The 27838-nt window shown below is 44.7% G+C and overlaps 1 protein-coding gene and 1 pseudogene across 1 annotated transcript in view; one reads left to right on the forward strand and one right to left on the reverse strand.

Moving 5' to 3' along the window:
• Nucleotides 1–16: 16 nt before the first annotated feature.
• CHMP4B (charged multivesicular body protein 4B) overlaps nucleotides 17–27838 on the forward strand; it is a gene marked incomplete at its 5' end in the record, with an annotated part of 60852 nt that continues 33030 nt past the window's right edge. Inside the window, 1 exon segment of the mRNA XM_006144153.2 lies at nucleotides 17–164. Within this exon segment, the coding sequence (XP_006144215.2) occupies nucleotides 17–164 (148 nt within the window).
• On the reverse strand, nucleotides 17922–19688 carry LOC102473760 (prefoldin subunit 1 pseudogene; annotated as a pseudogene).

The following is a 27838-nucleotide window of genomic DNA, read 5'->3' on the forward strand; positions in this document are numbered from 1 at the left end:
GGCTGGAGTGGGGAAGGCCGGCAAGGGCGGCCCGACCCCCCAGGAGGCCATCCAGCGGCTGCGGGACACGGAGGAGATGCTAAGCAAGAAGCAGGAGTTCCTGGAGAAGAAGATCGAGCAGGAGCTGACGGCCGCCAAGAAGCACGGCACCAAAAACAAGCGAGGTGAGGCGGCCCGGCCCCTTCAGACTCCCCACAGGCTCCCCTCGGGCTCCCCGGGCCTGGACTCCACCTTCGTCAGAGTCGCCTCTGGGTTTGCGCGACCGTGGAACTCTTCCCAGCGGACTTCTTTCGGTGCCTTTCCGGGTCTGGGAACCCTCACCGTCACCGTCGGACTCCCTTCGTGTCTCCCTGAGCCCTGGACTCTTCCACCATCGGACTCATTCCTCCTTCTCCCCTCAGGCCCTGCTCACCCTGCCAGGCCCCTTCAGACCCTGATCTACAGCTCTTTCCTCCGCCCTCACTCCTTTCCTTTCTCTTCCACCGTTTCCTTCTCCCTTCGTCCTCATCACCTTCCTAGCTACAGCCGCTGCCTCGGTGGTTCGTTTCTGCTTCCCACCCATCACTTACGTGCTTCCTGGTCCTACGCCTGCCCTGTCCTGACCTCTCTCTGGAGTCTGTGAGCTGCCTCTGGCCTCTCCCTATCCCCCCCGACCCCGAATTCTCCCTGAGAAACCTTCTGATGCACAGAACAGGGGTTTGGGGGTGGGGACTCCTTGGTTTTCTGTTTGTTTACTTGCTGAGTGAACTTGAGCAAGTTGCTTTCGCTTTAAAAGCCTCGGTTTCCCCATCCATCAGCCTCCAGGAACTTCCAGCTTTGTGATTCAGTTTTCGTTGCTTCATAGCCTGGCCTTATCAGGTTCCGTGGGGCAAGCCTTCATCCTGTGACTCACCGCTTCCCCATTCCTCTGAACCAGAAATGAGGACTCTATGCCTCCCTCTGCCCAACTCCTCTCAGTCCTAACCACTGGGATTCAGGGCTGGGTACTGAACCTTGAGGCACACTAACTTTACTTTCCGTTGTTCTCAGGCTTAATGGGCAAGTGCTTTGTATTTTTCTGGAGTGAGGTGAATGTGAACAGCTGTAAAGCAGCTTAGAACTGTTTTTTGTTAAGGTGGTATGGGAGTGAATCAGAGTAACAACCCTTCTTCCTGAGAAGGCACAAAGGTGAGGGGTTTAGAAGTCACACAAACAAGTAGTTAACTCAGAAGTCTGCTAGTGACGCCAGTGACTAGCTGTGTGACCTTGAGCTAGTTAATTTACCCTTCCAAAGGGAAGATTATGGGTTTACAGCACCCAGCACATAGTAGGTGCTAACTAGATGGTTTCTTCCTTCCATAGAAGAACAAAATAGCCCCATCCTGAGAATGTACCCCTGCTCTGGAAATTCAACCGAGTGCCCAGTGCATGTGCTGTTTTTATAGGGGTGAACAAATAGATTTGCCTCCTAATACAGGAGAGGATAGAAACAAAATAAAGAAAATATTGTCTGGGGTAATAAATACTAAGCAGACAAAAGAGATGATCTAGTAGAGAGTGATAGGGTGGTCAGGGAAAGCCACTTTTAAAAAGTAAAGTTTGAATTGAGCCTTGAGAAGGAGGCAGCTCTGTAAAAATGTGCTGGAGGAGTCTTCCAGGCAGGGAGGACAGTATAGGAAAAGGGCCAGAAGTAAGTGGGTTATAAGAAGCTGAAGCCCCCTGTGTCTGGATTGTAGTGGGTGATGGGGTCTTTGGACTATGTGGTAGAGTTTGGATTTTATTTCAAGTTAGTGGAAAGCTTCTGGGTGTTATGCTGGAGTGTGCCCTCAGTGTTGATAGGGATTTAAAAACATCATCTGATGCTCTTTGGAGAGTTAGGGGTGGAGTGAGGGTGGAAGCAGGGAGACCAGTGAGCAGGTAGTTGTAGTCATCATTTGTGGTCTGGGCTCCAGTTCTAGCTCTGGAGATGGAGAGCAGGGTTATATTTTGCTGTCTCTAGCTTTTTTCCCTGGTGACTCTCCCTCAACCAGGATCCGCTGTTGTTCATGGTAATTAGAATAATTATTTTTACTAGTCTGCATTTTGGAATGCTTCCCCAACTGCAGCGTGGTGGTGGAGGGTGGCAGTTTACCTCATGTCCCATGTGAGAGGGCAATTCTCCTGTGGTCTTTCGGTCTGGAACTAGCTTAGTTTCTGCAAGTTTAGAGGTGATTAAATTGGCTTTCAAGAGGCTTGGAGAGAGGCTGCCAGCTGACTGTGGAGGACCAACTCTGTAATGATAACTGCTGAAAGTAGTCTGTCTTCTTGAGTTTACCTGAGAGCACAGGAGCTACTGTAACCTTCCCTTCTCTTTAGCTTTCTCTGGGAGAAAGGTTTTATCTGCTTGCTAGGATAGTGTTGTAGGCTGCCTCACCACTACTATTCTTTTAGTCTACTTACTAACTCACCACTGTGCTGGGACCTTGAGAATCTGTGATGTTGAAAATATAGTGTCTGCCCTCTGGGAACTCAGGATAAGAAGAGTGGATGGTGTGTGTGTGTGTGTGTGTGTGTGTGTGTGTGTGAGAGAGAGAGAGAGAGAGAGAGAGAAGGAGGGAGGGAGGGAAATTATTATGACAGTGCTAATACATAAGTGTGTTCTTGGGCTGAGGCTGCAGAAGAGGAGGTTCCTGCCTGAAGGGTGGAGGAGGAAGAGGATGGAGAATGTGAAGTGAAACAGCCAGTTGTTTGGTGTGTTTGAGGAGCCATGAGAGTTTCTCTGGTTGGAGTCTGTGGGGTGGGGCTGGAGATAGCTAACACTGGAGAGTGGCCCAGAGCCTTTGGACCTTGACAGCAATGGTGAGGTGCCTTTGATTGTCTTTTAAAGCAGAGAGTCATATCCACTTGGATTTTTGAAAGAGCACGCCAGCAGTAGTTTATAGGAAAGAGTATAGTTTGACCAGGAAGGGGCTGTAGGCTGGACTCTGGCAAGAAATAAGGATAGAATCTCATAGCCCTGGATATGAGCTGCAGCTATTAGCTCTGTGCCTGGGGTAGGTTACTCTGCACTTCAAATTCCTCCTCCTCAAATTGAGGTACTAGGATCTGCCTGGTGTAAATATGTTATGTATGCAAAGCTCTTAGCATAGTGCCTGCCATATGGTAAGTGATCAATACATGCTTGCTATTATCACTATTACAAGGAGACTTGCACTTATTCAGGTAGGAACAAAGGGCCTAAAGTAGAAGCATAAAAACTGGAAGAGAAGAAATATAGGTCAGAGACTTCTGAAGGAGAATCAGAAGAGACCTGGGAATTTACTGGCATTGTAAGAGTGGGCAGGTTGAAGGGGAGAGAGAGGAGTTGAGGCTAATCCCAAGTTTATAGCTTGGGCAACTGGGTGGTTGGTGGATGATGCCATTAATCAGGTTGGAAAACATGGAGGAGGAGCAATACTTCATAATTGTATGGTCCTTTGAAGTTTGTAAAACTCCTTTTATTTGTGTGAGTTTCATGGCACCCCCTGAGACTATGAGCTTGTAAGGCAGGTTGTGATGGTCTTGTTCACCATTGTGCTAGCACCTAGCACAGTGCCTGTAATCCTCAGTGAGTATTTATTGAATAAACAAGATCAGTTTTGTAAATTCTATTACTCCTATTGCGCGGAGAGGAAAATGAGGCTCGAGGGACTGCAACTTAACTCAGAGACCATTTCTCCTGGTGGCTGTGGGTATCTTGTGTTTTGTCTATTCCCATGATTGCCAAAGGCATCATTGTAGCCTTCATCACCATTCAGCTCATTAAACACCCACCTGCGCAAGGTGTGGTGCTGAGTTGGGAAGAAGGAACTGAAACAGGACCAGTTGTAGGTAAACATGGATGGTATCTTTGTGGTATACACATTGAAAAGATGATAAATCATCCTTTTTTCTTTTTTAAGTCTATTTATTTCTTTCTGCCATGAATGACAGAGACCCAGGGAGAAACAAAGAACTCACTTCACATTTTTCTTTCCTTTTTTTAAAGAATTATTTTATTTAACTTTGTCCATTTATTTATTTTAATTTGACTAGAGAGGGATAGCATGAGAGAGAGAGAGAGAGAAAGTGAGCAAGCAAGCCACCAGGTCCAGGACTTGAAATGTAGTCAGCCATGCAGGAGTCCAGGGCCCCTACCCACCATGCCACCTGCTGGCCCCTCTTTTTTTTAAAAAAGAAATTTGTGATAGGGCATGTATACTTCCCTGAGAGAGATAAGAAAGACAAAGAGAGAGAGTGGGAAAGCAACCCCTAGGGGGGATGGCCACACCACAGTCTTCTCTCAAGGACTTCTCCAGCATGTTTTTCAAGCTACTGGGTCTGGCACTTAAACCACACAGTCAGCCTTGTGGGATCCAGCTGCCTCAACCAAGTCATGGGCTGGCGTTCTCTCTCTCTCTCTCTTCCTCTCTCTCTCTCTCTCTCTTTTTTTTTTTTATAAATCATCCTTAGAAACAAACCTCAGAAGCTCAATATGGAGGTGTGGTTTTAGGTCAGCACCTAGAACACAATTTATATTGCATGTTTCTTTTCCAAATATCTTTTTTTTTTTTTTGGGAGAGATTTTTGCTACAGGGTGCATACACTCACCAGAAAGACAGAGTGACAGAAAGCAAGAAATCACCTTCCAGGGGGATGACCACACCACAGTCCGTTCTCCTCCATTCTCCTCCTGGGATCTTGGGCATGCATGCACACATGCCTGGTGGGAGTTTTAAGCTACCGGGTCTAGGACTCAAACCATGGTTGGCCATGTGGGAGTCCAGTGATATAACCACTTCACTGTCTGCTGGCCACTCTTTTCCAACTATCTTTTCCTTTTTTTCCAGTCATGTATTTATTCCTGAGCATGTAGCATACTTTTTGCTAGGTCCTGTCCTGGGTGCTGAGCATATAGAGATGAAGTGACCTGGTCTCTTCCATGCAATACTGTTAGGAAACATTATTCATCTCACGTGGCTATGGTGAAGATTAGCTAAGATAATATGTGACAGGCTGGCAGGTGGTGTGGTGGTTAAGGTGCTGGACGCCTACATGTCAACCACGGTTCAAGTCCTAGACCTGATGGCTTGCTTTCTCACTTTCTCTCTCTCTCTCTCTGGTCAAATTTTAAAAAGAAAAATAATAAATAAACATGAACAGATAATTCTTTAAAAGAAAAAAAGATAATGTATGACAAAGTATAGTAATTTTGTATGTTGAGTAAGTGTCCTTTTCTGACAAAGCTATTTATTTATTTATTTATTTTAACCAAAACATTTATTGCCTGACTAATCGTTGAAATCCTTAAGATGAACTGGATGCTGCAATAGCTGCCCTCTTGGGTTTGGGTGTTGCTCCTTCACGGAATTTATGCCTGAATCTGCAGTATACAATTTTTAGGTGCCTCATTTGACCAGTCCCAGTGGGTGGTATTGCGTCTTTTAGCCAGTTATACTTTCTCTTACACTTGGCAGGGTAGCCACATTTGCCACAGGTCGACTTCTGAAGATGGTGGGCCTTAGAACCAGAGCAGTGGCACAACGTGTACATCTTATTGGACACTTCCCAAACGATGATGTTCCCTTGTCATCTTGCTTCTGTGACTGACAACAAAGAGCCTGACAAAGTTATTATTGATTAGATTTCCTTGGTTTAATTATCAAATGGAAAAATTCTTTCATTGAGAACTGGATAGAATCCAGGATTGAGGTACAGGTAAATGGCCCAAACTTAGGTCTCTAGGTCTTTTTTGGTACCCCTCTAAATAGTGCCCTGAGAAAGATGATCAGATAGCAAAGATTATTTTCTTGTTAAGACATGGTAACTAGGTAAGGAAGTATAACCTAGGTGGTTCAGGTTTCCCTTTTTTTCCCTGTTTTAATAAAGATGAAAAGTTTGTGGAAAGGACCATATTTTAGTTTAACTAGAGAATTGCGTGAGATTGAGAAATAGAGACTGGTATCTCCAGCCCTCTACACTGATACATTTCTGTAAACTTATAAATGCACATCAGTTCATTTACAGGTTAATTTGGGTTCAGCTGAAAATGTCTGATGGATACAGAGAGGCCAGGAGCTCACAGAAAATAGATCTTCATCAAAAGTTCTGCTCATTGCTGGAGCTAGGGTAGCTCTTTCATGTTTAATAAAGTTGCTCTAAAATGTTAGCATATTGGAAGACATCTTAATAAGTTAAATTTATAGTGAACATGGCCTTTTGGTTCTCTGGAATCAAGATATCAGTTTGCAAAGCATAGCATCGTAATGGTGCATGTATCAGTAGGATCTCTTATCCCAGAGGCCCAGGGCTGGAAAACCTGAAACCCACCCAGCAAACTGAGCAGTGGGAATTTCCCTTGGTGATGTTTAAGTTTCTTGTTTGACGAAATGGTTGGCCAAATTGGGTTTGGTTTACTTCTTGAGACAGATGGAGTGTCAGAGAGGCTCTGTTTGTTGGCTTTCCAAACATGCTGGCGCTTTTGATTGAAATGACAAATTCTTTTTTTGTCCCATTTGGCAAGGAGATTAAATTTTTTTTTTTTTTTTGGAGAGATTTTTGCTATAGGGCGCGTGCGCTCGCCAGACAGAGAGAGACATAGAGACAGAAAGTGAGAAATCACCCCCCAGGGGGGATGGTCACGCCGCAATCCCTTCTCCTCCATTCTCCTCTCGGGATCTTGGGCTCGCACGCACACGCGCCCAGCATGAGTTCTAAGCCACTGGGTCCGGGACGCGAACCGTGGTCGACTACATGGGAGTCCAGCGACATAGGCATTACGCTAACTGCTGGTTCCCCGGGATTAAATATTTTTAAGTGACTGCCAGTATAGGTTTATAATGTGACTTGAAATTCAAGATAGATTTTGTTTGGAAGTTTAAATGCAAAGACCTTTGAGCCATACTGTTTTGCTTGGGGACATCTTGAGTTGTCCAGAATTGGGTTTGAGTGTGGAGAGTGAGGTCCTGGAGAACAGCTTGTAAGATGCGTTGTAGGCTGGGACCAGCAGGTGGCATGGTGGTTGAGGTGCTGGATTGTCACTTGGCTGACCATGGTTCAAGTCTCAGACCTGGTAGCTTGAGAATCATGCCTACTTTGTGCGTATGGTACCTGGAACCCCAGGAGAAAAATGGAGGCGAAGGGATTGTGTTGTGGCCATCCTTCTAGGAGATCATTTTCCACTTTCCCTCTCACTATCTCTCTGTCTCTCCTCAGTGAGTGCACCTGCCCTATGGCAAAAACCGAAAACAAAAGAAAAAAAGATGCATGCAGGCCATTCCTCACTGAGGCAGAAAGCTGGCATCTGACTTGTTGATAGTGGGCTGGTCATGGAGCTAGAGCCCTTGGGAAGGAGGGGAGTAGAGCTCTTGGGGCTTTGAGGAATTCCTTTGAGTAGGAAAAGTCTAGGATAACTTGGTCCTCTTTTCCAGAATTGTTTTATGCTGTGCCACTGTCTTTAAAAGAAAGAGAGGATATTAAAAAACAACTTTAGATTGGTCATTTTGAGGATGGATGACTATATTTAGAAGGAAAATTTGAGCATAGCAGCAGGAAACAACAGTCCTAGCTGGATATAGTACTGGCCTGTTTTTTTTTTTAAGAATTATTTTAATTTTATTTATTTTTATTTTTATTTGACCAGAGAGGGGCAGAGTGAGAAAGAGAGAGAGAGAGACAGGAAAAGTGAGAAAGCAAGCCACCAGGTCTGGGACTCAAACTGTGGTTGGCTATGTGGGAATTCAGTGCCTTTACCCACCACGCCACCTGCCGGCCCCTTTACTGGCCTGTTTTTGCTATAGGGCGGGCGCCACCACACCCAATACTGGCCTGTTTTTAAGGGCGTTGGCCCAAGTCGGCACACTTTTATGTGTTCATTCTAGGTGGAGAGCAGCATGGTGGTGTATGCAAAAGATTCCCCCAAGCAGCATGACGGTGTAGGCAAAAGATTCCCCATTTGAATGTAACTTTACCACTCGTTAGCTGTACTTTAGCAGTTACTTACCTTTCTTTCTTCCATCTGTAAGAAGGAAATACTGATGTATAACTTCTTTGGGTTGTGAGGATGTGGAATAAATTAATGTATGCAGAGTGCCTAGCAGGGTGCTTGACACACAGGAGAAAAATAAATGTTTCCTTGGTTTCCTAGGTATAAACCTAGGCAGAGTAAGGCTGTAGAGATGGATACTACCTTCTCCCCACAAGGGCTCCCAGTTCAGTGAGGAAGACCCGCACAGGCACGAGTTAACTAAGATAAAAGGCAAACCATAGTAAGTGTACAAATGAAGTGTTAGAGGGAAATACAGCAGGAAGAAATGAATTTATCCCTGAGAGTGGCAAGTTCATCTCACCCAGCCACCCATCCAGTACCCAAATCCCCTTTCCAGTATTCCTGCCAAGCGATTAACCTCTGATTGAACCCCTCTGTTGACAGGATTTGTATTAGGTACTCTATCCTCCCACACTATAGCATAGTCTGTCTTTGGACAGTTCTGACTGTAAAATCACCTTTCTTATCTGGAACTGAGATCCGTCTTCCTGTAGTGTCTACCTCTGCTACAGGTTGATGTGGGAAGCAGCCTGGGTTGGTGGTAAGATAGGAGATTTGGAATGAGTAGGCTTGGGGTCATATCCTGACTCTGACACTAGGCAGTTATGAACTGGAAAACAGGTTACTAATTCTCCTTCATGGGACCACAGAAAACAGGTCAGATTCCTCATCAATATTACAGATCAAGGAAAATGGTTCTTATGTCTCAAGGCCACAGTTCTCTAGGACAGATCTTCTCTGTTCCAGTGACCATCCCTTCCCTGGTGTTTCTATTTCTTCCTTGCTACCCTCCTCTGGATGTGCTCCTGTTTGTCAATGTCGTTCTTAGATGCTAAGCCGAATATTCTAAATACTCTAGCCAAGGCCTGAGCAGCAAGCCCAGAATATGCAGGGCCAAGCCATTTGTTTAGGAATGAATTTGATTCTGTGTGCTCTTTGGTCCTGATCATTCCTGGGACAGATCCCTTCCACTCCAAGAAGTAATCATACTTGCCTTTCTTGCTTGCTTTAAAAAAATTATTAATTTTGTTTATTATTATTTTTTAAATTATTTATTTTATTTTATTTATTCATTCATTTATTTTTTTAATTTGACAGAGAGAGAGACAGAGAGAAAGAGAGAAGAATCGAGAAAGCAAGTCGCCAGATCTGGGACTTGAATTGCAGTTGGCCATGTGGGAGTCTAGAGCCCCGACCATCACACCACCTGCTGGGCCCCATTTTGTTTATTATTATTATCATTATTATTACTATTATTTTGCCATAGGACATGTGCACTCACCAGAGAGAGAGAGACAGAGAGAAAGAGAGAAGATTCGAGAAAGCAAGTCGCCAGATCTGGGACTTGAATTGCAGTTGGCCATGTGGGAGTCTAGAGCCCCGACCATCACACCACCTGCTGGCCTTGCCTGTGGCTTTTCATCAGTAAAGGAATGAACATCTAGGAACCCCCTCAAATTTGTTTGGTCCTCCTTAAGGAGTCTTAGCTGAAGGATTGGGTGATTTAAGTTCTTAGCAAGAGCATCTGGCTGTCTTGATTCTCTCATAACTCTTATTTCTAGCTCTACCTCCTCCTCCTGCAGGCAAAGCTGGCTGGAAGGCTCATTTGAGGGATGGAGGAAAGCTATCTATCTGTTTGGTTGTGATTAGTGGTTTGGTATAGTGAAAAAGGTGCACCATTCATGGTCGGAATGCTGAGTTTATATTCTGCTTCTGCTACTTGCTAATTTTGTTATTCTGGGCAAATAGCTCTTTATTTATGATCATCGACTTCTTCAGCTACAAAATGGAATATAATATTTTACTATATACTCTTGCTACTCAAAGTGTGCTCTGTGGAAACCTCTGGGAAAATATTAGAAATGCAGATCTTAGGCCCATTCCAACCTACTGAAGCAGAACCTGCATTTTTTATGAGAGCCTCAAGTGATTTGTATGCCCATTAAAGCCTGAGAGTTTTGTTTTTATTTTTGCCACACGGTGTGTGGACTCATCAGAGAGAGACAGAGGATGGGAGGAAGAATGTGCCTGGGGAATGGTCATGCCACAATCCCCTCTCCTCCAGCTCTCTCTTTCTGGATTTTAGCACATGCATACATGTGCCTGGCATGTTTCTCAAGCTGCTGATCCAGGACATGAACTACATGGTTCGCCATGTGAGATTTGGCTGCCTTAACCACAAGGCCATGGAACTGGTTAAAGTCTGAGAGATTTTTTTCTTTTTGGAGAGGTTTTTGCTATAGGGCGCATGCGCTCGCCAGATAGACAGCGAGAAATCACCTCCCAAGGGGGATGGCTATGCTGCAATCCCTTCTCTTCCATTCTCCTCTTGGGATCTTGGGGGCACACGCGCACACGTGCCCGGCATGAGTTTTAAGCCACCGGGTCCAGGACTCGAACCACGGTCGACTACATGGGAGTCCAGTGACATAGCATTATACCAACTGCTGGTCCCCAAGATTTTTAAACAGATTTGAACCTCATGCACTGTTTTGGGACTGATGTTGAGATTCCCCATCTTTTTAGTCTTAGACATTTGCATTTAATTTCTGGTGGTCTATTTTTTTTTTAATTTATTGATTCATTTATTTTAATTTGACCCCAGGTCCAGGACTTGAACCACAGTCAGCCATGTGGGAATGTCCAGCGCCCTAACCATCATACCACCTGCTGGTCCCCTCTGGTGGTCTATTTTAAAAGAATGTAGCTGGGAGTTTTGCTTCATTAATGAATCAATTGGATGTGTATGTGTATTAATTTGGGCTTGTTCATGTGTATAGCCTGGCTACAATTTCCTGCAGAGGTTTAGAGAAGTTGCTACTCAAACTAGGTGGCCCAAAGGGAGGGCATTTACTTCCTACTTACCCATTAAAGGGAGGAATTTGATCAGTTTGGTGTCCCAGAGTTCATTGGATTTGGAAGTGTTGACAAGACTGACATTTAAAGTCCATGTGACTTGGGGTTGGCAAGTGGTATGGTGGTTAAAGCCCTAGACTCTCACATGACAGACCGTGGTTCTAGTCCTGGACCTGGCAGTTTACTTTCTCACACTCTCTCTCGTGAGCAGATGGGCCCTATAACAAAATAAAAATAATAATAAATAAGTAAATATAAAAATAATTCACATGACTGCTAGTTTCTTAATTCTCCATCAGGAGACTCTTTCGCCTCTACAGATCATTCTCTCCCTTTAGAATCTGGTACACAGGTTGCATGTTGTTCTAGAGTAGTTGGCAAGTCAGAATCTTTGGGTGCTGAGTTACACTGGGCTTCAGTGGTCTTGTAGTAGCTTGGCCTTCGGCTTGTTGCTCTAGGCTTATAGAACTGCAGAGCTCTGGGACCAGCAGTTAGCGTAATGACTGTGTCGCTGGACTCCCACATAGTCGACTGCGGTTGACGTCCTGGATCCAGTGGCTTAAAACTCATACCGGGCGCGTGTGCGTGCGTGCCCAAGATCCTGAGGAGAATGGAGGAGAAGGGATTGTGGCGTCGCCATCCCCGCTGGGGGGTGATTTCTCGCTTTCTGTCTCTCTGTCTCTCTCTCTCTCTGTCTGGTGAGCGCACGCGCCCTATAGCAAAAACCTCTAAAAAAAAAACCTGCAGAGCTCATGACTGCAAACAATTTTTCTTATACTTAGATTTTAGAGATAAATTTGGTGGTTTACAGGACAGATAGCAGTATAGGACCACTTAAGTAATTTTCATCACTCTAAAAAAAATTTGTACTGCAAGGTAAAAAAAAAGAATCAGGAAAAGCCCTCAGAAAATTAAAATATCACTTTTCTTTGGGAAATGCCATGCGCAGTGCAGATTTGATCATGTTTGATCTTTTCAACAACCATGTGAGTTAAGTGTTATCCCATTTTGGAGATGAGAAAGCTGAGGTTATATGTCACTGAGCAAACACAGCTTTGCCTTGGGAGCCTGGGATGGGCTGTATCATGGTGGATTCTTTTTTTTTTTTTTTGAGAGGTTTTTTGCTATAGGGCGCGTGCGCTCGCCAGACAGAGAGAGACATAGAGACAGAAAGCGAGAATTCACCCCCCAGGGGGGATGGTCATGCTGCAATCCCTTCTCCTCCATTCTCCTCTCAGGATCTTGGGCACGCATGCACACGCGCCCGGCGTGAGTTTTAAGCCACCGGGTCCAGGATGCGAACCGCAGTCAACTACGTGGGAGTCCAGTGACATAGCCATTACGCTAACTGCTGGTTCCCTCATGGTGGATTCTTATGTCTTCAGTGTTCTCATAGGGCCATAATGCCATATCCTCAAGTGCTTACAACTTTCAACTGTAACACTGGAAATGAGTTTTTTCTTTTTCTTTTTTAGGAGAGGTTTTTTGCTATAGGGCACGTGTGCTCGCCAGACAGACAGAGACAGAGAGACAGAAAGTGAGAAATCACCCCCCAGTGGGATGGCCACGCCGCAATCCCTTCTCCTCCATTCTCCTCTTGGAATCTTGGGCATGCACACACATGCAGCCAGCGTGAGTTTAAGCCACCGGGTCTGGGACTTGAACCACAGTCGACTACATGGGAGTCCAGCGACACAGCCATTATGCTAACTGCTGGTCCCATGGAAATGAGTTTTGATCATATTCCCTTTACTGTGTGAGAACCTGTTACTATTCTGCAGGGAAATACTTGACCTTTGTATAAGATTTTACAGTTTCTGAAGCACTTTTACATTACATAATCTGGTTTTGAAATTTAGAGAAGCCTTATTAAGTAGGGCAGGTTTTGATTTTTTAGCCCCATTTTTCAGAGGAGAAAACTAGGCTCAAAGCAATTAAGTGGCTTCCTTAGAGGCAGAGTCAAAACTAGACCTTTTCTTTAGGCTTCAAGTCTAATGCTTTCCTTTCATGCTATATAGCTGCCTTGGCTCCTTCCCATTAATGCTCAATCTCAGATTCCCCCTTCAGCTACACCAAAGATGTATGTCAGTAGTGGATGTGATCAGGTTAAGGAGGACAAGGTGTAGGGGGTGGTCCTTAGGATGACTAGAACATGTTATTCAACAGTAGGACTTGTGCCAGAGAGAGGACAGAGAGGAGACTATCCATTTGGGAATGGTTTGACAACCTTTATTCACTTGCATTCATTCATTCATAGTTTGCCTCAACATCAGTAGTGTGCATTTTCCATTCTGGTTTCCATCTTTTCCACAATAATCTCATTTTCTCTGTGACCTCTAGAGCAGTATATCTCCACCTTGACACTGTTGACATTTCAGACTGGATAATTCTTTGCTGTGGGGCGCTGTCCTCTGCACCAAAGGATGCTTAGCAGTGTCTTTAAGCCTCTACCCGCTAGATGTGGATGGCACCACCGCGGTGGACCACATGAGAGTCCAGTGACTTAGCTATTACACTAACTGCTGGTCCCTTTTTTGTTTTTGAAAGATTTTTGCTAGGGGCCAGTTGGTGGCGTGGTTGTTAAGGGCTCTGGACTCCCTCATGGCCAACTGTGGTTCAAGTCCTGGACCTGGTGGCTTGCTGTCTCATTTTCCTGCTCTCTTTCTGTTCCTCTCTAGTCAAATTAAAAATAAATAAGTAAATAAAATTAAATAAAAAATAATAATTCTAAAAAGATTTTTGTTATAGAGCACATGTACTTGCTGGAGAGACAGAGAGATATGGAGAGGCAGAAAGCAAGAAATCACCCCCCAGCGGGGATGGCTATGCCACAATTCCTTCTCAGGATTTTGGACACACTTGTACATGTGCTCAGCATGAGTTTCAAGCCACTGAGTCCGAGACTGAACCACGGTTGACCATGTGGGAGTCTAGTACCTTAACCACTATACCACCTGCTGGTCCTGGTAGAGACCTTTTAATCCCACTCTTGCTCTGCTGAGGAAACCAAGATCTATAAATTTAGCTCACAGCTATCTGACTCTGCTTTCTAGAAGTCTGGTTAGAGCTGAGCCCCAGACCTGAATCTCTTCTACTCAAGGCTCTTCCATCAACCCAGAAGTTCCTAGTCTTTTCAGATTGGAGGACCCTAAGTCCAGAAAGTGTCAGGAATTGTTATGCGATAATAGTTGTACTTTTAGTACCCATTAATTGAGACAATACGGATACATAACTCCCTTCAATATTTACTGATTACCCACTTTTCTGTATCTTTAACCTAGGACTGTGTCTAACAGAAATGATAGGAGGTAGTCAAGTGGTAGTTGTTTTTATGCCTGTGTGATTTGGCACACAGGCAGGGCATAGTTGGACGCATTCACAGAGCACTGGAGTAATTACTATAAACACCATGGGCTCATAACCCATAGGGTGCAAACCAGTTGATAACTTTAGATCATGAGATTCAAGAGAACAGCAGGCCTGAAACTCCAGACTTTTCTAGAAACCATGTACTATCTTCACACTTCAGATGGAAATCTCCATACTCTGTGGAAATAAAAAGCCCGCAGGCTACCCAGAGTCCTCAGTGCAGCTCTCTCAACAGCTTACACTAGGGCATTTGTGATAAAAGAAGAGGCATTTGGCTGGAAACAAGCTTTAAGTTTCTAGCATTAGTTGGTAAATGGTGCATGAGTCTAAGGGGAGTTTAAAAAAATGGCCTTGAACTTGAGAATCTGTGTTTCCAGAGCCTCTCAAAGCACTTTCTCTGACAAGAAGCATTACTCTCTTTTCAGCGGTAAGAAGCAGGGAGGCCAGGTCACAGAAATGGTCCCTGAAGAGGAGCCTGTTACTCCCAGGTTTGGGAGCTAGAGCTTTTGGTTGGCATTTCAAGATGGCATGTGATGGTGGGAAAAGGTTATGATATTCCCACCACTGTGCAAATATTTTGATTGCTCCTTGTGAAAGACTCATTTGAAGGGACAGCATGGGGCACAGAGTTCTTACCCTCCAGGAGTGCCCAGTCTGGGGAGAGCTGAGGGGGAAGACAGACTGCCCAACGTCTCTGAAATAAGGCCCAATCTTTGGCATTCAGGCTGAGAATGGGAGGGGAAGGAAGGAGGTAGAAATGAATTCCAACCGGAGGTTCTGGGACAGCACCAGGGAAGGGAGGGGTTCTGAGCTGGGACTTGATAGTAGGATTTGGGACAGAGGAGAGGGACAGCACCATTCCTGGCCGAGGGGATTAAGGGTTCCAAGGCACAAAGATTAGCATGTACTCTGAATGTATATAGAGGGGAAGGGGTAGTGGTGGCTAAGGTGAGGTAAGTTATGGCTGCTGCCTTCTCGAGACCCCGATGCCAAGGTAAGGGATTTGTGTTAGGTTGAGTATAGTGAGGCACATAGTGAAGGGACATTTTCTGGCTCCAGAGCAGTTTGCTGGGGCCTGGTAGCCATTTCCCTGCGGTATCCTGGTGAAGTTTTCCCTTAGTAAGCTTTCTGCCCATCACTGCCTGAGGGAATGGGGTGATTAGAGGGGCCACTCCCTCACAAGGGAACATACGTCACCACCCATTCTCTTCTCTTCTTACTGGATCCCCATCTGCTTTATTTGAAGCCGAACATGTCCTGGGCAGCTGAGTGGAGGCAGAAAAGCAGTTTTCCCCTACTCTGAGAGTATCTCAGGTTACATGGCAAAGAAAAGCAGGCAAATCCTCCCTGCTTAAACTAGCTTGACCCAGCCTCATTTATTAATCAGGCCCTTGGCTGCCTCATATTGTGCATTTCATTCCAGCTGCCTGACTGGCTCACTCAATTAGTTGTGATGTTTGGGATTGTTTAATCTTCCCTTCATGTTAATTTTTGATCTGAGAGAGAGCTAGTTACCTCTCTTGGCCAATGACAGTGACCTCTATTTCTTTCTTTCTTTTTTCTTTCAGATTTTTGCCATAGAGCACATGTGCTCACCAGAGAGAGACAAAGAAAGTGAGAAATCATCCCTCATGGGGGTATGGCCATGCCACAATCCCTTCTCCTTTCTTCTCTCAGGATTTTTTTTTTTTTTTTTTGCACATGTGCATACACCCTGGTGTGTTTTGTAAACTGCTGGGTCTGGGACTCAAACTGTGTGCTTGGCCATGTGGGATCCAGTGCCTTAACCACCATGCTACCTGCTGACCTGGGAGGCTGTATGTTTCAAGTTCAGCTCAGCCTCTAGCTACTATCTCATTCATAGAAATTTGAAAACAATACCCTCTACACTCACCTTCTTGAACTTCAGCTTTCTATTAGCTTTCCTGTCCCTGGGTGCTCCTCTATCACCCAGGATGGTCAAGCGGAATTCTCAGACTTTGAGACTGTGCACCCAAGCTCTAGCTCTGACTCATCACCGTCACCATGCTTTGAGCAAGTGCCTTCCCTTCTGGATCTTTGTTTTCTCAACAGAATAAGGATGGATTAAGTGAGTGCTAAGATTCCTTCCTGCTCTAACATTCTCTGAGTCAACAAGTGCCATATTACAGTACCCTTCCAGAGACTAGGTATTGCTCCAAGCAACTTTGCTGCATAAAAAGATAAAGTAGCTCAGCGTTCATTGTGTCTGTTAACAGCTTGGGTACATCCCTGCTCATTGTCAAACTCAGAGGCAGTCACAAACTGGTCTGTAGTAGATGCTGGACATTTTTCTGTTTTGATTCCCTGGTTTTGAGGCCAGAGCTGAATAATGACTTTTGACTGCTCCTTTGAGCCTTTGTCTAGGCGAGCAGCACAGATGCTAGCTAGAGAGCTTCTCTCCTGGCACCTGAGCCTTGTGTGGATCAGTCTCTGACTTTACTGCCGACTTTTTAGCCAATCAGAAGCATAGATTTCTGCTGAGGACAGGGAGGCTCAAGCCCTGTTGGACAATAACCCAGGAGTGACCAGTTCCCACTGGGGGTACATTCTATAGTGGGACTTGACTTTTTCATTGACCCACCTTGGGTTTTGAGGGTTTGTCACCTGAGGGTACTGAAGAAAGGGACCATCTGCTAAGGGCTAGCCTGCCGTGAGTCGCTTTAATTAAACTGCTTTTTTTTTTTTTTTTTTCAAATTTTTTAATTGCCAAAGGGCATATACACCTGCTAGAGAGAAACAGGAATTTGGAAAAAGCAACTCCCCAGTGGGGTGTGGTCACACTACAGTCACTTCTCCATTTCTCCATTCTGTCAGGATTTGGACATGTGTGCGCATGTGCCCAGCATGTTTCTTAAGCTGCTGGGGTCAGGATTTGAACTGTGGTCTTCCATGCGGGATCCTTCTCCCTTAACAACTATGCTGTAGGAATAGCCCTAAAGTGCTCCTTAGGATGGCAGTTGAAGAAACAGTCAACCACGCTGGGTGTGTGGAGAAGAGCAGTGGGCTTTGCTGCAGTGGCCTTGTGTGCTTAGTGTAAATCCTGGCTCCACCATGAGCAGCTAAGCCTCTTAGGAATATGGAAAACATTTACCCACCTGGGTCTAAATTAGGGTCTTTAAAACCTCAAGCCCTATTAGTGACATTTAAACAGCTCTCTCTATCAATTTGCACAGTACATTCCTGTCTTCTAAGCAGCTCTGGAAAATCACATACCTTTAGAGCTCATTTTACCCATACAAAGGGAAATCCCAGGCCCAGAGAGATTAGGTGACCTGTTAAAGTAATACAGCTCACAGAAGCAAAGCTGGGACTGGAACCTATGGTTTCTTTTCTTTCTCTTTCTTTCTTTTTTTTTTTTTTTCTTTCTTTTTTTCAGTGAGACTGGAGCCTTTATTAGTTGGACCAGAGTGTCTAGTATCTTAGGTGGAGCATGCCTTTGTGCTGGCTCCCATTTGCCCTCTCCTAGGAGTTCAGGACTCAGACTAGGAGAGAGAAATGTCCAGGCAGGGGTGGTAGGCAGAGGCAAGATAAAACATACAGGGCTGGGACCTAAAAGGGACTCAAGATGACGAAGGAAATGTGGGGGTGCTAGTCCATCCACATAAAGTGTCCTTTTGGGTGAAGGGGAGCTGTTTCACCAGCAGGCCCTTCTTATACTTGTGAGGAATGGGAGGGCTCAGGAGGAAAGCTTCCCCTAGAGATTCCCTACTGTGCCTTTCGGGCCATCAGCATCTCCCGGATACTGTCTTTGGCTTCCTTAACACTCCGTTACAGGTAGGATCTTTTTTTCTAGTTCTTTAATTTTTTCTTCTGCTATTTTCTGTTTTTCTAGCAGCTGATTGTGAATTACCTCCTTTGATTGAAGAATAAACATTCTTCCTACACCTTCATACATATTAGTCTCATCTACCAAAGTCATAATCTCTGTATCTGTAAGATGTGCATGTTTCTTCGTTCTGTTTAGTTGTTCAATCTGTATGTCTTCAAGCTTCACCTTCTGTTGGTGTCAGTAACTTTGACTTGAAACTCTGTGAACACCTCCTTCAACTCCAGATCCACGGGGGCCGCCACCTTGGTATACTCTATGCGTCTGCACAGTAGATAAGACCAGAGAAAGGCTGGAACCTATGGTTTCTGTATCATTCCTGGGATATTCTGCTGCCTCATTGCTTCTCAACAGATGCTGTGGTGGCATGTTCCCAACCTTGGCAGGATGGCAGAAAACCAGCTGACAGGAGAGATGGAGCAAACAGTTGCTATTTTGGGTGTTTATTTTCCTATGAGTTATAATTGGCAGTCAGTGGTTTGGCGGGCTGGCACAGCCTGGGTAAAGGATTGCAAACCACAGGGTCTTATTGCTCCTACTTACTTTCTTTTCTTTTTTTAAGTTTATCCACTTATTTCTTCCATGAGCAAGAGAGAGAGAGGGTGAGAAAGCACAGGAGTGCTAGAGCACCCCCACAGAGTCTTAAGGCCATTGTCCAACCCCACCTTCAGCCAGTCCTGAATCATAGGCACACATGTGACTGGCTTATCCAGGGAGGTCTTCAGACGTGAACCTGGAACCTTCCCCTGTAGGTCAGACTTGCACAGTGTTGCATTTACTGCTGCATCACTGTCCAGCCCCATTTCTACTTTTCTGACTGTGACCAGGCTAAATAAGGCATTGTCTTTCCTGTGCAAGGAGGGCTTGGAATAATTCCTACTTTTAGCCCACTTTACAGAACTTTGGGGAGGATTATGAAGTTTATAAAGAGACCTAAGACAGTTTGGTATATAAATATCAATTTGGGGTGTTATAGTTTCTTTTTTTAGAATTATTTATTTATTTTTATTTTTATTATTATTATTTTAAAATTTGCTATAGGGTGCATGTGCTTGCCAGAAAGACAGAGAGAGGCAGAGACAGAAAGCGAGAAATCACCCCCCGGGGGGATGGCCATGCTGCAGTTCCTTCTCTTCCATTCTTCTCTTGGGATCTTGGGCACGTACGCACATGTGCCTGGCATGAGTTTAAGCCACCAGGTCCGGAACTCGAACCACAGTAGGCTACTTGGGAGTCCAGTGACATAGCCATTACGCCAACTGCTGGTCCCCTCAATAAATTTTTATAAATATATATACTCATGAAATCACCATAGAGATCAAGATATAGGATATTCCTGCACCCTGATTGTTTTTTTTTTTTTTTCTTTTTTTTTTTTGCCAGAGTGTGCGTGCATTCACCAGAGAGGGAGAAAGAAAAGTACCCCCCTATGGGGCATGGCTACACTGCAATCCCTCTTCCTCCATTTCTTCATCCTTTTGGTATTTAGGACATGTACATATACATGCCCTACGTGTTTTCAAGTCACCTGATCTGGGACTTGAGCTGCATGGTCACCCAAGTGGGTTTCAGCTTCCTTAAGCAGCAGGCCATGGACAAACCTAACTTGATGTTTATCTTTTTTTTAGAATTATTTATTTAATTTTATTTATTCATTCATTTATTTTAATTTGACCAGAGAGAGAGAGAGAGAGAGGAAGTGAGAAAGCAAGCCACCAGGTCTGGGACTCGAACCATGGTTGGCCATGTGGGAGTGTCCAGCGCTTTAACCACCACGCCATGCTGGTCCCCAACTTCATAATTTTTATAATGGCTTAGGACTTTAGAAGACAGCAGTATTTGCTCTGGCCCCTGTAAGAATCTCAGAGGCTGTTGATCCTTATGTTACTCATTCACCCTGTTTCCCAAACACCGTTTAACACAGGCTACTGGGCTAGTTATTATGGGAGTATAGTAATAAAGAATTGGCCTCTGTCTCCAGCTCACAGCCCCTCAGAAATTATGACTAGAATTCAAGGGAGACTGTGAGATGGGTCATGGAGGAGAGAGGCCATGTCTTGCTAGGAGAGGAATGGGTATGGATATTTATGTGGACACAGGATTTTCCCCAGTTCCTTCCTTGTTTGTGAACATAGGAAAGGGACTAGATGACAATTCAATCACTTCTCAACCAGTTCTTTGCATTCTTGGCCTGTGTGGGGTACTTGGGGAGTTGTAGGCTCAGCTGAAATCTGCATCTCTGGGATTTGCCTAGCCTTGGCCTCTCTTCTGGTCTACAGGAGGGAACCAGATCAGGCATTGTGCAGGAAAGCAAAATTAAGTATTTTCCTCCCCTTATTTAACTCCCAGGTTCTAAGAAGCTGACTTCCAGGCCAGCAGATGACGTAATGGTTATGTCACTGGACTCCCACATGGCCAACCACGGTTTGAGTCCCAGACCCAGTGGCTTGAAACTCACACCGGGCTCATGCTCAAGATCGCAGGAGAAAGGATTGTGGTCTCTCACTGTCTCTGTCATTCCTCCCCCCACCATACACACATGCCCATGTGCCCTAAGGCAGAAAACCTAGAGAGCAGTTGACTTCCCTTCTCCCTTGGGTCTTAAGATTATAAGATAAAAAATATGAGTTAATTTTGGCCTGAGGCTCTCTGCCCCCTTTGGTTAAGTAGGTTAAAACAGAGTTTTTCTTTTTATTTTTTTATTTTAAAGAATTATTTATTGTTGTTGTTATTATTTTTATTTTGACTAGGAAGAGAGAGAGAGCGAGAGAAAGGGAAGGTGAAAAAACAAACCACCAGGTCTGGGACTCAAACTGTGGTTGACCATGTGGGAGTCTGGCGCCTTAACCACTGTGCCGTCTGCTGGCCCCATAAAACAAAATGTTTCTGTATCTTAAGTGAAAACAGACCCAAAAAGTACTTTTCCAATTCCTTCATGTCAGAGAAACAATCCCTTTCTTTAAAGAAAGTCTCCTGAGATGGTTAAGACTGGTGCCCAAGCTAGGAGCATTGTGAAAGGACAACTCCTTAGGACGCCTGATTATTAGAGAGCCACATCTTAGTACATGTGTAGACAGTAGATAGGAAGAAGAGTGGATGGTCCAGCCTGGCTGAACTTCATTCAGGTTCTAACAAGTTTCTATGTCTTGGAAATATAAGAACTTGAGAAATTATCAGGGTCCCTTCTACCACCCCCATTTTCCAGATGGGGAAACTAAGACTTTGATGTGACCAAAACTGGCTGGCAGCAGAGCTGGAACCAGGTCAGGTCTTACGTCTAGTGGTGCATGAAGACATTGTAGAATAGTGCTCAGCAGGATTTAGAAGGTAGCTTGGCTGGGAAAGGGTGCTTGTAAGTGGAGTGCCAGGAAGTATTTCTGAGAATGGGGAGGCAGAGAAGGTGCTGAGACTTTTAATCATTTGAGGGAATGGCCCTGGGAGCTATAGCAAGAGGGCATGGAGAATATTGTGGCCAGGAATAAGGATTTTGAGTGTCTGGAGAATCTTTTTTTTTTTTTTTTTTTTTTTGAGAGGTTTTTGCTATCAGGGTGTGTGCGTTTGTCAGAAAGAGAGAATCAGAGATACAGAAAGAGAATTCACCCCCTGGGGGGGATGGCCATACCGCAATCCCTTCTCCTCCATTCTCTTCTTGGGATCTTGGGCACGCACACACATGTACCCAGCATGAGTTTAAGCCACCGGGTCTAGGACTCGAACCGGGGTCAACTACATGGGAGTCCGGCGACATAGCTATTGCAGCAACTGTCGGTCTCAAGTGTCTGGAGAATCGTTAGCCTTTCTTTTTCTTGCGTTAGCTGGGCTGTTGTAATAAAACACCATAGACTTGGTGGTTCGAAGAACATAAATTTATTTTCTAATAGTTTAGAAGACTGGAAGTACAAAATCAAGGTGCCGGATGATGATTCTTTTTTCTTTTTTTAAGAGGTTTTTGCTATAGGGTGCGTGCACTCGCCAGAAAGACAGAGACAGAAAGTGAGAAATTACCCCCTGGGGTGAATGGCCACGCTGCAGTCCCTTCTCCTCCATTCTCCTCTTGGGATCTTGGGCATGCACGCACACGTGCCTGGTGTGAGTTTAAGCTACCGGGTCCGGGACTCAAACCATGGTTGACTACATGGGAGTCCAGCGCCGTAGCCATTATGCTAACTGCTGATCCTGTCGTTTTTTTTTTTTTTTTTAAATCAGGCTCTCCTCCTTGCTCGTAAAGGGCTGTTTTCTTGCTATGTCCTCACATGGCCTTTCCTTGGGGCGCAGGCACATGTGTGCATTGGGGTTGGCTAGAGGGAGAGATAGGTCTCTTATAAAGCCTTCAGTCCTATGAGGTTAAGGCTCCCACTGTTATACTCTTATTTAGCCTTAATTACCTTCCCATCCAGTCACACTGGGGGTTAGGGCTTCTATGTTTGAATTCTGGGGGAACACAATTCAGTCTATAACGCTCCTTATCTTTGTTTTCTGACTGACTACTTTGGAGTCTTTGAAGTATTGTTTTCCTGGGCTGGAAGTCTGCTTTTTCTTTTTTCCCTCTCTCCATGGAGCACATGTACTCATCAGAGACAGACACAGAGAGAGACAGAAAGAAGAGACCGAGAAAGTGAAGACACACCCCCTGGGGGGATAACCACACTGCAATCCATTCTCTTCCTCCTTTTGGGATTTTGGGCATACACCCACATGTGCACAGCATGTTTTCAACCCACCCTGTCCAGTATGTGAACCATGAAGTCAGCCATTTGGAATCCAGCTGCCTTAACAACCATGCCACTTGGATGACCTGGAAGTCTGTTTTTTGTTGTTTCTTTCTTTATATTCTTTTCTAAAGAATCAGATTATAATCTAGTGCTGTTGTTAATTGTTCAAGGGGTCAGAGATGATTTTCTTTCAGTGTTTCAGTTTCTGGTAATTCTGTGCAGTTTGGAGTTAATCCTCCAGTTTTTTTTTTTTTAAGAATTTAAAAAAAATTAACTTTATTTGTTTATTTAATTTTGACGAGAGAGAGAGAGAGAGAGAGAGAGAGAGAGAGAGAGAGAGAGAAAGTAAGTGTGAAAGCAAGCCCCTTGGTCCAGGACTCAAAAACTATGGTCTGCCATGGAGGAGTCCAGTGCCCTCAACTACTATGATACCTTGCTGGCTCAGTCCTCCAGTTTTTAAATTCTCACATATTGGTTATAAGATACAATGTTGTCCAGGGCCAGCTAGGTGGTATGGTGGTTAATGTGACTGGATCCTACATGGCTGACTACGCGACCCAGGTCCTGGACCGGCAGCTTGAAAATTATGCCAGGTCTGTGTGTGCATGCCCAAAATCCTGCGAGGAGAATGGACAAGGGATTGAGGTGTGATCATCTCTCCTTGGGAGATTTTCACTCTTTTTATCTGCCTCTCTGTCTCTCAATGGCAAGTTCATGTGCCCTATAGAAAATTTAAAAAAGTAATAAGATACAGTGTACATCAGGGAAGGCTACACAGCAAATTTATATTAATATAACAGAACCAATCTGTTTTATTTTTAAATTAAATTAACTAATTATTTTTAAGATAATTATTTTATTTAACTTTATTTATTTTAAATTTTGACCAGAGAGGGACAGAGTGAGGGATAGAGAAAGAAAGTGAGAAAGCAAGCTGCTAGGTCCAGGACTTGAACCGCCGTCTACCATGTGGCAGTCTAGTGTCCTTAACCACCCTACCATCTGCTGACCCCGTTTTTACTTTTTAATTGTGGTGAAATATACATAACATTAAATTTACCATTATTTAACCATTATTTTATTTTATTATGCCAGAGGGTATATGCAAGCACACAGGATAAGAGAAGAGAGAGGAGGAGAGAGAGAAAAAAGAGAAAACACCCTCCTTCAGGACCTGATCATGCTGCAATCCTTTTGCTTCCAGTTCGCCATCCTGTCAGGATCCTGTGTGCATGTGCACATTCCTGGTGTGTTAGCCACAGGGGCCAGGATCCAGACTCTTGTTGGCTATGTAGGATCTGGCTTTCCCTACATAATACTTAACCACTTTGTTACATACAGGACCAGCTCACCATTCTGCCTCCTTACCACACTTTTTTAAGCTAGGGAACATGTGTGCTCTCCAGAGAGAGAGCATGATCCAGTGGAGCATGATCCTACAGCAATCTTTTCCCCATTTCTCCATCTCATCAGGATTTTGGGCACACATGCACATACTCCTGGCATGTTTCTCATGCCGCCAGGGATAGGACTCAAACCATGGTCAGCCATGTGGGATCTGGCTCCCTATCCGCAGCACTTTACCACTCTGCTATGGAACTGACTTTTTAATTAGGTGTGCAGTTCCGTGGCATTAAATACATTCACGTTGTTGTGCCTGATCTATTTTTACTCTTAAGTATAACAGGCTTAAGTTTGGTTTCTGCCATTATGATTTGCTGTTTGGGGACCAGCAGATGGCCAATTGGTTATGTCACTGGACTCCTACATAGTTGACCGTGGTTTGAGACGTGGCCCAGGGCCGTGTGCATGCATGCCCAAAGTTCCAAGAGGAGAATGGAGAAGGGCTTGTGGCATGGCCATTCCCCTGAGGGATAATTTCTTGCTTTCTATCTCTCTCTGTCTCTGTCTCTCTGGTGAGCACATGCAACCTATAGTGAAAATCTCTCTTAAAAAAAAAAAAGATTAGCTATTTGATCTCTCTACATCTGTGTTCTCATCTATAACATGAGAATATAAGAGTAATAAATACTCAGGAATCAGACAAGCTGGGTTTGAATTCAGACTCTTATCACTTGCTAGCTGCAGTCATTTAGTTGTAGGTGCAGAATGCCAACTCATACCATCTTGTCCTGCAGAAGGGAGATGTACTGACTCACATGACTGTGGGAAAGGGCAGGGTGGAGCTGGCTGTTCTTTTCTGCCAGCTGATTTCAATCAAGGGGAGGAGGTTGGTGGCTCACTTGGATCACATGCCTACTCCACCCTTTGGCCATAGTTGGAGGGTATGTTTGCAAAGGCTTGCGGTTTGAGAAGTTGGTTCTTCTTCTTCTTCTTTTATTTTTAATAGAGATTTGGGACCAGCAGTTAGCATAATGGCTATGTTGCTGGACTCCCATGTGGTCGACCATGGTTTGAGTCCCAGACCCGGTGGCTTAAACTCACGCCAGGTGTGTGCATGCATGCCCAAGATCCCGAGAGGACAACGGAGGAGAAGGGATTGTGGCGTGGCCATCCCCCCTGGGGGGTGATTTCTCGCTTTCTGTCTCTCTGTCTCTCTGTCTTTCTGGCAAGTGCACGCGCCCTATAGCAAAACCTCGCCAAAAAAAAGAAAGAGATTTTTGCTATAGGGAGCATGCACTCGCCAAAGAGACAGAAAATGAGAAATGAGCCCCCTCAGGGGGATGGCCACACTGCAATCCCTTCTCCTTCATTCTCCTCGAGAGATCTTGGGCATGCACGCACACGTGCCTGGCATGAATTTTAAGTTGCTGAATCCAGGACTCAAACTGTGGTCAGCTATGTGCGAGTCCAATAACATAACCATTATGCCTCTGCTGGTCCTCCAAGAAGCTGGATTTTTTTTTTTTTTGGAGAGGTTTTTGCTATAGGGCGCGTGTGCTCGCCAAACAGAGAGAGACAGAGAGACAGAAAGCGAGAAATCACCCTCCAGGGAGGATGGCCACGCTGCAATCCCTTCTCCTCCATTCTCCTCTCGGGATCTTGGGCACGCACGCACATGTGCCCGGCGTGAGTTTAAGCCACCGGGTCCTGGACTCGAACCGCGGTCGACTACGTGGGAGTCCAGCGACATAGCCATTACACTAACTGCTGGTCCCAAGAAGCTGGTTCTTAAGAAAACAAAGCAAGAGGCCCGCAGGCTAAAATGCTGGACTCCAACATGACTGACTATGGTTTGAATCCCTAACCTGGCAGCTTGCTTTCTCACTCCCCTCCCCCTTTCTCTCTGGTCAAATTTAAATAATTCATTAAATTAAATAAACAATTCTTTAAAAAAAAAGAAAAAAGAAAACAAAATTTCCCCTTCACTTTTCTCCTTTTTTCTAGTCGACAGCATTGCTCCTGCTTATGTATTCTTTCCAGCTCTAGCAGTGCTTGCAGGGAAGGCAGGAGACTTGGGTTCTATACCTAGGCCCTCTCCTCTACCAGAGGGATTTAGTGGGGATTTACAGAGCCTCTGCTCTGTGCTTATATTTCCTGGGACCTTAGTTTTTTTGTCTGTACAAACAAGGTTGGGTTTATTTACCATGAGAGTGTCCAACCATTTCTTACTGAGCACCCATTATGTACCAAGAATACTCTCCTACCCTCCCAGGAGCTCATAGTCTCCTGAAATTGCATGAAGAATGACCTCTCAGTGGAAAGCTGTTCCATCAGAGGTTATAACCAACTCTCTGAGAAGAGTTAGAGAAGGAGGGGTTGGGGATAAGGAAGGAAAAGGCCTTTGGTCTCTTGTGCTTCCCTTGCTTGGGGCTACATGCCCTCCCCAGAACATAAAGCTCAGAGTACAAACTGATGACTCTCTGACCTTAACCAAAGAAAAAGGTCTTACTGCTTGATCTTCCATTTATAACACAGAGTAGTATTTTTATATTTAAATTTAAAAACAAACAAAAAAATTATATATGGGTGTGTGTACATAAGTGTTTTTCTAAGGGAGAAAACCATCCTGGTCACTGGGAGCCAGATTGGAAGAATCTAGTCTGGTTTAGATGTAACCTGGAGGGGTGGTGGTAGGGAAGCAGTGCTTGAGAGGTTGGCTGTTCAAGGCTGTAGTCCCTTGAACAGAAACCCCTTAAGGGTTTCTCTGCCCTGCCCACTCTTCCTGGGTGGACAGTCATTAGTTACCAGGTGAATATTCATTACTAGCAGTTACCTGAGCCTCATAGCTTTGGTTTAAAAAACATACGTGTGCTTGTCCATACACGGGGTTTAGAAACATGAGTTGGCTGGTCAACTTGAGCATGTTACTGATGGGATATTTGGGTATTTTCTGGTGGGACTAGCATGTCACTAAAGCGGGCCTTTTGATATATTAAAGTTTTTAAAGAAAAAAAAAATGAAAAAGAAATATGAGTTTAGGTTCAAGGACTCTGAGGTTCTTTATCCCATTTTTTTATGGACCAAGGCAGAATCACCTTTTCCTAGAAGAGAACCAGCCTTCATGTCTCCTTTTGCCCTTTGTCCCTACTACTATTTGGGCAGGGAAAATTATTTGTCTCTGCAGCCTCCTCAGCATGTTTCTTTGATTCTAAAAGAAGAAAGGGCTGGTTTGGTTTTTACTCTTGTTTGGCTCTTCTAACAAGTGCACATGCAGAAAGTATTTTTCTGCTGGTGTTCCACTCTTTATCCATTTCCCCAAAAATGTCCCCAGCCCCCCAACCTTTTTTGTCATCTCAGTTGCCACGGTGCTCTCATGCTTGCTCAGGCAGAAGGGGGCTCTTCTTGGCATGGATTCAGCTGAAAGCAGAGGAAGAAAAGCCAGTTGGAAAAAAAAATAATGCATCCAGCCTGGGAACGGAAACTAAGAGCAGGCTGTTTCCCCTGTCCCAGCCAAGAACTGGTCACCTTGAGCAAGCCTGGCTAAGAGAATCCAGCCTGGGACCTTGGGTTTGGGGGAGGCACTCAGTCTGTGCCTTCATGCCACGAGTAAGACCAGACCACAACTCCAAGGCCAGCTGTAGGCAGATTTTTTTTTTTTTAATTTTTTTATTTAACTTTATTTATTTT

The sequence above is a fragment of the Tupaia chinensis genome, unplaced genomic scaffold (genome assembly GCF_000334495.1).
Source record: "Tupaia chinensis unplaced genomic scaffold, TupChi_1.0 Scaffold000115_1, whole genome shotgun sequence".
NCBI classification, from domain to species: domain Eukaryota; kingdom Metazoa; phylum Chordata; class Mammalia; order Scandentia; family Tupaiidae; genus Tupaia; species Tupaia belangeri.